A 10,504-nucleotide genomic window follows, 5' to 3' on the forward strand; every position below is an offset into this window, starting at 1 on the left:
CTCTTTGACATGACATCCACTGCAACCAAACTCAACCTCCTAAACATTAGAAAAATCTGCCCTCATCTCACAAACCACTCCTCTAAAACCCTTGCATCTACTCTTGTGCTCGGCCAACTAGACTACTGTGCAAGCTTTCTTCTTGGTCATGGTCACCCCTCTAATTTTTTGCTTCCCTCAACGCACACTTTTCAACCCACACAGATCCTCCCTCACCTCCAGTTAACATGCTGACTGCCATCGATGAATAATCGCTCCCTTAATTCTTGCTACTCTGCTATAAATCCATCCACGGACTTGCCCCCCCCACTACCTCACTGAATGCATCTCACTGCACTCGCCCTCATCACAACCCCTCAGGCCACCGCAGTTCCCCCCTCTGTGCCTCAGTCCGCTTTTGCTCCTTTTCTCTCTTTGCTCCACTGCACTGGAATGCTCTCCCCAGCCATCTCTTCAGTGGAACTCTTCAAAACAACATTTAAACTCCACCTTCACCTTCCAACAATGGAAGGACCCCAACCCCCTCCTATCCAAACTAACCCTCCTGTCCTCCATTCTGCCCGCAAGGTTACTTAATGTAATTTGTAAATATTGGCTTCAGGTACAAATATTTTATCGTCCTTCAGGCTATGCACCTGGTTTATGTTCCAGGCCCTACAGATAATTAGTGTAAAAGACATTTACTCCCTAAAATAGGTCACTTTCAATACCACCAAAAAAATAGGCAGTAAAAATACTCCAACAAAAAATAGGAAACGGACACATGACCCTGCTTTGACCCACCGAGGACCAATACAACATGTAGAGCTACAGGATGAAACTCTGGTATTACTGCCTGATCTGAAGAGGTACACAATTACCTTTTAATGTGCATGAATAACTAGGTGCAAAGAAATATTTATTAGAAATATGTAGGGATTTGTCGTTGCTTCCTGGTCAGTATCTCATTCACCATTCATGATGTCATAGGAATGGATCTTGGGAAGGAGTGGAATGTTGTGTGTGTTTGGGTTCGGAGTTTGACAGTTAGTGAGGGAGTGTGGCTGACCATGGGGGCTGGTGGATGTACGTATCTTCATACTGACGTGTAATCGTAAACTGAGCTGAGGCACTACAATAAACTTACGAGGTTTATTTTGCGGACCCAACTTCGTTACATTGGCGACGAGGATGCCAATCTCAGGAGCGCCGCTTTAAAAAGAAAAAAAAAAGAAAAGCGGAACTGTCGGTGCGCCAGCGGCGATCGTGTGAAGTGTGCGGAGGGATCACAGAGCTCTGTTGTTTGAGATCAGTGTCCCACATCGAATGCCGCTCGCCGACACGGAGCAGCCCTGAAGGTAAAGAAAACTAAAGTAAAGGCTTTTATTTTGACACTGAGCTGCGGGGATTACGGGAAGTGACAGTGCCCTCTTGTGAGCAGACGACTGGCAGGCCAGGGCTGTGATCCGCAGCCAGGAGTGAACGGACTACCAAGAGACATCCACCAGCCCCCCCCCCTCTCGGGGCCCCAGGTGAGAACCGTAACAGTGTGCGCGAGCCTCCGCGAAAGGGTTAAGACCCTAAATCAATGGGTTGGGGCCAGCGGTGACAAGCGCTGCAAGAAGATAAGAAAGGTCAGCCACTAGAAGTATGTGCTAAAATGTTTGATATGCGCTTCAAGTGACTGGGACAGAACAGTGTGTTTCGTTCCCTGTAAACAGAGGGGCTGGAGCTTTCTCCGAACAGTACGCAGGGCGCATGCATGATATGAAATAAACTTTGGCAACCAGAATAACACAGAGTTATTCGTGGTTTTGACACATTTTGTTTGGAATTACACAAGGCATGTATCATTGGGAGTGCACAGGACCTACACAAGGCGTGTAGCATTGGAAGTACACAGGGCGTGCGCAGGACCTACACAAGGCATGTAGCATTGGAAGTGCACAGGGCATACACAAGGCGTGTGTGAGAGTAAAGTTATAGTTGGAAGGGAGCTCCGAGGGGCTCGCCAGTCAAGACTAGATTGATGATGTCACAGGGCGTGACACAGTTACAGCGTTCAGAGGACGACACAAGGGTTCTTTCTACTTTAGAAGGAACTGTCACAGTGCTGGGCAAGAGGAAATTCATGCTGGATAAGGAGGAGTTTCCTACAGAATTGATGTATGCTGGTGCTGAGACCCAGGAAGGTGAGGTGGCATTATGCGGAGGAGCTGCAGCGACAACGTATGAAAGCAAGTGTCAGGGAGACTCGAAATACGGGAAAAGAAGCAAGTTGTCTGTGAGAGGAAAAGAAATGTTCGAAGATCTGGAGGAAGCAGTGTGTGAGCAGCAAGGATCTTCGAGTTTTCAGCACACTGATGGTCTGCAAACGTGTGCACATTTTCCGGTGGAGGAAGTAGGGTTTGTCCAAGGTTCCAGGAGAGATTCCCATTATGGGAGTATTTGGGATTATCGAGAGAGAGGACTAGCACTCTGTAATTGTTGTGTGGGTGCATTTAACGAATTAAATGCCCATTGGGAAAAGAAATGGGGACATTGTAGGGACTTAAAGGGGCATTATTTTGGTAGTTTTACTAAAAGATTTTGCTTTATTATGCATGTACTGTGTAAGTTTATCATTTTGCTATTCTAACCTACAAGCAACTTAAGGACTTTCGTGTCAGGAACTGTTAATGAGGTATATGTGTTCTAATGTTTTTTTTCATTTCAAATCGACTGGCATAACAGAGTATGTGCATAACTTATGTTTCCATTTCAGGTCTATGGGCAATTCAGAGACTTTGAATATGGGTTTGCCCTGTGCTCACAATGAAAAATTAATAGAAGTGGTTGTGACAGGTGCGGTTGTTATGTGTTGTGAAGATAGTGGTGTGCAGAGGGTCACATTGTTCAGTGCTGTACGAGAATGTATGTGCACTGTATGTTTTAATATCGGTGATATAGTGGGTATTTTGGTTAAGGGCTGTATAAGGCTGTACATTTACAGTACGTTCCTATTTCAGAATATGATTTAATAGGTATCTTGAGGTGTGGAAACCTTCAACTTAAGCCTAGGCGTTTGTTGAATGTTATGGTCAAATGAACTGGTGCCTAGGTGATGGAGAACTCTAGCGTAGCCGTTGTTGAATTTGCATTTGTTGAATTGTACAAATTTTGTGAAGTTTGTAAGCTTCATGGGAGAACTTAAGGTGAACGGTTTTCACACGGAGTGAATGTCGGGCACTGGGGGTAGCCCGCTTTCATTTTGGTCGTGGGGTCAGGACCTTACAGGCTCTTTTGTGTGAGTAGTGAGAGAGTAAGTGTGACCGTAATTATTATAAGAAGAGGAGTTATGAATAGGTTGTACAAGTGTTGCAAGTTTGTTGTTGGTTTTGTGTGTTGATGGAAGTGGAGCTGGTCTCTTGGTTAGGTGTACTGCAGGACCCGCAGTAAGTGAAGATTTGGTTGTTGGGAGTGCATTTTGTTGTGCTTGTTATTGGAGGGTCAGAATGGTCAGTAACTTCAGGTTGTTGTGATTAGTGGGTTCTTTTAATTGTTCTTTCTGTTAAGGAGGGAGATATGTAGGGATTTGTAGTGGCTTCCTGGTCAGTATCTCATTCACCATTCATGTCGTCATAGGAATGGATCTTGGGAAGGAGTGGAATGTTGTGTGTGTTTGGGTTCGGAGTTTGACAGTTAGTGTGAGAGTGTGGCTGACCAACAAAGGACTTACGAGGTTTAATACGGACCCAACTTCGTTCCAAAATACCTTTCTTTTTTACAGTTAAAATATTTTACTTGCTTATGAAATACTCCCATTGGGAATATGACAGTTTGTTAGTCCCTAAAAATTCTTTTTACTCCCAACTTTAAAAAATATAGGGAGTCTTATTTGAAAATCTTATCTGCATGTTCCTATTTTAAGCCTTTTACTACCAGGCAAACATTCAACAGACCTACTAGATCCCACCTCTCCAATCAGATCGATGTATCCACATTCAAAAGAACCAAAGCGGGAGGGTCCAGTTTTCAACACCTCGCACCAAAAAATTGTAATGCCCTGCTACACTAAGGAATGAAAAATCCTACACCACCTTCAGCAAAACGCTAAAAACTACTGTTCTGCTAACGTACTTAATTAGCCTACATATACATGCTGTTGCATTGTAACCATAGCAACAGCATAATGCACGCGTTTTCCTGGTCACTGTCTGATACCGGTCTATAGTATGTATTCAAAACCGTCGTACTACCTATGTAAACTAAGCACTCTATAACAGCGCCACGATGCCCCAGGGCCTTTTGTGCGCTTTATAAATGCAAATAAATAAATTCTATACTTCAAATGCCCTTATGTAAAGGCATATTATCCTAGGGTTGGGCAATGTATTGAGTTTTATTTTCAAAATTGATACAGGATAAAGCAATATTGTTAACATCGAGAGATATTTAATTATAAATATAAACACATACAGTATTACATATACTACAATTTATTTACACAGTTTTGTGTATTCTCAAACAGGAAGAGGAACCCCATATTTGGACTTTATTTTGATCAGTGTCTTATAAATAAAAGGGGTTTCTGACATTAACCATGAGAATTTAACCCACATAAACAATATCGAGATACATCGTATATCACCAATCAGCCCATAAATATTGAGATATGACTTTTGGTCCAGATCACCCAGCCCTACCTTATCCTAGGACTGTGGTCTGTATAAATCATTTAAGCTCAAAATTACATCTTGTTAAATAAATACAAAATCGGAAAGGCTACAGATTTTTCCCCCCCAACAATCACTTCAAGAAGTTAATCTAGCATGCAATGTACCGACAGGGTATAGTCAGACATCACTGGAATGGTAAATAAATGCTAGAGCCATTTAAATCCAGTCTCGGGCTTGTTTCCAAGTGAAATTATCCCACCGATCGACAAACTCACATTTTAGGGCACGAAGGAAACAATTGTTAAAAGGGGCAGGGAGAAGAACTTCCAGGCACGACCACCTAAAGCAGGGACCTACAAAGTTTTAGACAATTCCCATGAGCTCTAGCCAGCATTGTAAATGGTAAAGAATCATCGGAGTGGTAGTCCAAAACATTGCGAGCTGCAGGTTGCAGACCACTGACCTAAGGAGTCTGCGCAGCACAAACCTAAGCATTGGAAGCCTGTCTCAGACCGGAGACCTTTATCGATTCTTTGGTCCCGAGCTTGGCGGAGCTACTGCTGCTTGTCTGCTGATGTGGAGGGCATGATATGGAATTCCCAAAACCGCAAAGCATGCACACTTTGTGGGAGGGAATTGCTAAAATAATCAATATAATTTGCATGGGAAAAGCAGGTGTCAAACCTCGTTTACCCCAAATTAAAGGTTTTAATTACATATACTGTATATTTAAAACGGACCACGGAAACAGGCCTTCATTGAATATCAATACACAAATCTGCTAGGTAATCAAAACACTCACTTTTTACATGTTCATTATTATTATTAGGGGACACCCAAGTGAAAATGACTTCGTAGGCAGCAAGAGAAAACCCCACTCTGTGGAAAGGTTGATCCCTACACAGAAACGTGTACTGTAGGATGAGCCAGAGTGTCGTCTCATCTCCCATAATGAGCTACTGTAGTAAGTTCATAAGAGGAAAGTCAAGAAGATAGGCTTCTAAAAACTAAAGGCTGCTAACTTGGTTTGTTTGAAATCTTTCTGCTTTCAAAAATATCTGCGAGACTATGTGCTCCATAAGATAATCAACGTGACTGATCTTATTCCATGAAGATTGGTACGGTACCACTGGTGGTAAATGTACCAGTTGGTACAGTACCATAGTTACAGACTTGATCTATCAAAACTGGATTAAAAAGTCTCCTTTGTAATTTTAATGCTGGTGTTAAATCCAAGAGAGCAAATAATGCCATCACAAAGAATTATGACATAAATGGCGGCAATAACAATTGTAAAGTAATATCAGCACTGATGCAGCCTTAACAAATAAGCTTACCCGTAAGAAGCCGCTGTAAAGTGTATAAGTGTTGTCATAATTCACTTATTCAAGTGTATTTTTCCTGCAGGGGGTCAACCAAACTAAGTAGCATATGTAATTTTACTCGGAGTGGAATGTATAGAGTTGCATCAAATGCAGGAAAACTCGTTTTGGATTAGTGGCATTTATGGATGGTAATTACCATCAGTTTTAAATCTAGACTGTTAATGGTAACACGGAACACTGATATTAACTCCATTACACAAAGTGGTGTGGAAGATGTTGTATAGTGGTCATTTACCACCAGCAGTATTTTCCCCAGAATTAGACCCAATAGGCCTCTGTACACGTTTGGCTCTGTGGGCAAAAATTGTATGCAATTCCCTTTATCACCACTTTTTTTGGTAGTAACGGAATAACGGTTACATTTAATTGCACCACCAAACTATAAGTTTTGTCTTGAAGTGGGGGGGGGGGGGGAATTTACCTCCACTGTCATGTCAGAGTTAAATCCTCCACTTTAACTCCAAAAAATTAAAACCGGTTGGATTTACCTCCATTGAATTACCGCTCATGGTAAATCCACCAAATCACCATGGAGTCTGATGAACTACAAAAATTAGCACCAACACTGCCAAACCACCACTCAGAATGCTGTGTTAAGTCCATGGGTACGAGTGGCAGTGACAGTAACCGATTTTGGGGGTAATTCGGAGATTAACACCAAACTCATAATGAGACCCTGGTTATATTTATTACACAGTGTTTAATGCCATTGCAAAGCTTTGCTCAAAAGAGGGAAAGTATTACATGCTTGGTCCTAGATTTCCGTGGATAGACAAACGGCCAAGGAAGAAATTAACGATTAGTCTTGAACTGTTAGGAAATGGGACTTTGAAGGAGACTGTTCTAAGCAACACTGACTGTAAATTAAAATGATTTGTGGATTAGTCATCTCTCACTCATTTCCTACAGTTGGGGATAGGACATGAGAGGGGAAAAAGGTTATCCGGCTCCAGTTGGAAGTTTCAAGACTGTGCAAAAAACCTCACATTCTTAAAGAAAAGTCATGAGTGGATCAAACTTGACACCTCTGAAAAACAAAACCTTATCAGCAGACTTCATTGCACCGGATGGGAAAGCAATTAATGGATCTGGATTTTAAAATCAGGTCTTATGCATGGTAGAGGTGATCTTGCTTCAGAATATATTTCTATGTAAGGCAGGTGGTAATTTACCCCCGATTTCCCTTCGCGTTTGACAACGATGAAAAATAAATTCTTGGATCTCCCTTATTTATTTGAATGGCTATTTTTTTTTATTCAGCAGTTGTGACTATTCGAGCAATACAGACCTTTTTTTACAATCTGATGTTAAATGTTAGTGCGAAAAGACACAAACTATACTTAGATTGCAATAATTTTCTCAAACTATTTCCTTAACTGACCACTCTTAATCAAGTCTAAATTAACCACCAGATCCGTTTCGAAGCAGGACTAAAACCATAAATTACTTTATATGCACAGTTGTTCTTCTACCACTTCTCTGGACAAACATAGGACAAAAACATATCAATCTGATTTTTAACAATCACAACATCTGGGTGCAACATATGTGGCAGATAATGAGCTAGTGACATTTCCCATGCATCGACAAGGTGGACACCAACACCGGCGAACATTTTCCTCAAGACTGCATCAAGCTGATATGAAAACCAGTCACTGTTGAAGAGGCTCACTTCTAGACCTAACTCCTGCACGTTGGCTGTTCGAATAACTATTACAGTACTAGGGCTACGGTCCAGCAAACTAAGTATAGACCGGCGGATGTTCCGAAGTCTCCGGATGTAGACTTCCAGAGGGAATGTGCTGAAGTGAGACCAGATGGATATAGCGATCACAGTATCTTCCCCCCCTACAATGCCATCCAGTTCATTTGCAATGTAGCGAAGCTCGTTGCTGGAAACTGTAGAGAAACGAATAGGAGGCCCATGACAACGGAAATGCAAAAGTATGTTGTGCTCTACATCTACAGAGAGGAACGGGCCTACATTTTTTGGACTGCCCAGACTGAACTCTTTGAGATCCGGTACAAAGGAGGTCAGATATTCAAACCACTGTCGAATTGTAGAATCTCCAAACAGATAGATAATTTTCCCTTGTAAACACTGTACAACGTCAGATGAGTTTTGGAACTGTCGGATCGAATGAGACCACGACTTCCATTGGTCTTCATAATAATACCCTGATAAAAAAGATGTTGGACCTTGGCTGCTTACATCTGCTGAGTTCAAAGGGCTCACAGTCACCGATCCAGGACCACTAGGTAATATCTTAGATTTGAGGTTTATACCACTCTGGAAAAAAAGGGTCTCCTCTTGTGTCAACAGCCCTTTCTGATATCCACCCTTAGCATGGTTGACTCGGTTATAACAGGACAGTTTCTTTGGCCTATAACAGAACCATGGCTCACCAGTCCGTAGATCTGTATAGTTACAAATGGGAAGCTCTGTCGAGAGACACACATTGCACCGAGTGGTTTCCATTGTGCTCCCAGATTTGAATAAACTTTTAAAATAGACCCGGTCTGGTCTCTTCTCACGTAACCACTTTAGTACTTGTATACCTTCACTTGGATGAACAAGAGACACTGACACCCTGACCTCCCCCGGCCAAGGCAACGTAAAATAGATTGTGTAAAACCCATTTCTGTGATCCAACACCTTACCAATTGCTCCAGCTTTTGCTAAGGGGGAGTGGATTTTTGCCTGTATATAGTCTCCACCATATAGCTTTGGTATTCCACCAAAATCATGGACGCGGACCAGCACCTCCAACTGATCCCCTACTTTAAAGCTAGTTTGGGAATTCAAAATCACAAAACGGCTATGAACGGGATCAGTGCTCTTCAAAAATGGAGTTTTTCTTGATAACGTTTGTGGCCAAGCTGTTTCTGCAATCAGTGACTCTTCTTCGGCCAGTTCTCGATGGGAGAGGTGCTGATCCTTATTGCCACAATATGACCTTTTCTTAGGGTCAATGATCTGCATCAAAAACTGCTGCTTAGCAGTTTCTTCTAACCAGCTTGATTTAGTCTCCGTGTTGTGATCCAGATCCTCCACTAGATGGATGATATGAATTAAAACCAGAATCGTTAAAACTGCCAGGATCAAAAGGCAAAGCTGCAATTGGCTGAACTTGGTCGACATTGTCCATTCATGGTGTATTTATCCAGGGGGCCGTACGATGTCCGCATCCAGATGGGGGGCAACGCCAGGAATTCTGTAATAATGAGAACGTATTTCTGTGAAAATCAGCTTCTCCTACTTTTGCCCTCAAAGCAGTTTACACAAAGCTCGGCATGCAGCACGCAGTCCCAGGATGATGCGTTGGGTCTGCATTTCCTAAACCGATCGACTGGGCGTAGAGTGTAACCGTCAATCGGGTTGCTTAACCGACGACTAAAAGACAAACCTTTTGACAGATACAACCCGTTCCGGAATGACTAATTTCTTGTCTACCAAATAATCAGGCCTACACGTCCCAGAATGCAATGGGCAGAGGTCAGGATCGAGACACTGATGAGGCAGCGATCACTATATAACAACACCTTTCAGTGAGAGCAGCGGTGTTGAGGTTCCCCCAACCACTCCGTTCGGGGGTAGTGCTGCCAGAACCCGCCCCTCCTCACCTGCAACCCCCCGGGTACAGTTGTTCGCAGCAATACAACGCTCCGTTTCAAGGAGACCCCGAGAGCAGCCATCTTCTGTCGGCTGACTTGACCCTGTCATCAGCATATTCCCCGGCATGCACTGTGCACGTAAAGCGAAACGTTGTGAAGGCAACGGCCATATTGGAACGGTGCCCGTCATGTGTAACTCCCAATGTACTGTGGCAAAATCAAGCAGTGGGGATTGGGGAACTGCAGTGTGCAGGTTACGAAACCCCTCAGTAGCGTCATTTATAAAGAACCAACCGGTTTTTCGTGCAATAGGAAACATGATGACCCATTCCAAGATGGCCGCTCGTCTTGATCCCAGAGACCTCTGTAGAGCTGACAGGGTGAAAGGGAAGGTCGCGTTGCCGGTGTTGTATGGTATTGTGCATCCCCATGGCAGAATGATGACAGGCGTTATGCAAACTTTGGAGCCACGCCCACCCGGTAGCCCCCCTCTGTCCCCATAGGAGCTACGAGATGGGCGTGGCGGCTTCAGGGCCTTCTCTACGTATTGGGAAGCTCATTATCATATTATATCGTACTATACGCTTCCCGTGTGAGTTTGTGAACTGTTGTTGGCAATCTTCGAACACGCCTAAAGAAAATAAACGGAGCCCTTCTCTGCTCTCTCCCATTTCTTTTTCCATACTATACATACCTGCCTACATTTGAAAATCAAAAACCCTGAGCGTTATGCCCCGCCTAAAGTCACAAAAGACCCCGCCCATTTACACACGGCCCCGCCCACCTGTCAAAAAGGTAAACTCGGCCTTTGTAGTCCTCATTAGAAAACACGTTTGCAGTTTGCACCTTACAGTGGAATGCAATAAA

The 10,504-nt window shown here is 43.2% G+C and overlaps 2 protein-coding genes across 2 annotated transcripts in view; both read right to left on the bottom strand.

The window, feature by feature from the left end:
* The window catches only part of SDHB (succinate dehydrogenase complex iron sulfur subunit B), a 169,500-nt gene extending 159,724 nt beyond the window's left edge, over positions 1-9,776 (bottom strand). The window contains exon 1 of the mRNA XM_069611130.1: positions 9,647-9,776. Coding sequence (XP_069467231.1) covers positions 9,647-9,718 — 72 coding nt within the window. The 5' untranslated portion in view covers positions 9,719-9,776. The remainder of the gene's footprint in view (positions 1-9,646) is intronic.
* Positions 7,261-9,739, bottom strand: NXPE3 (neurexophilin and PC-esterase domain family member 3). Its single transcript, XM_069611129.1, has 2 exons — positions 9,647-9,739; positions 7,261-9,237 (listed from the first exon to the last, which is right to left on the bottom strand). The coding sequence occupies exon 2, from the start codon at positions 9,162-9,164 to the stop codon at positions 7,491-7,493; it is 1,674 nt and encodes a 557-aa protein (XP_069467230.1). The 5' UTR covers positions 9,165-9,237; positions 9,647-9,739; the 3' UTR covers positions 7,261-7,490.
* Positions 9,777-10,504: the final 728 nt, after the last annotated feature.

The sequence above is a fragment of the Ambystoma mexicanum genome, chromosome 8, assembly GCF_040938575.1.
Source record: "Ambystoma mexicanum isolate Mex_15411 chromosome 8, UKY_AmexF1_1, whole genome shotgun sequence".
Taxonomy (NCBI): Eukaryota; Metazoa; Chordata; class Amphibia; order Caudata; family Ambystomatidae; genus Ambystoma; species Ambystoma mexicanum.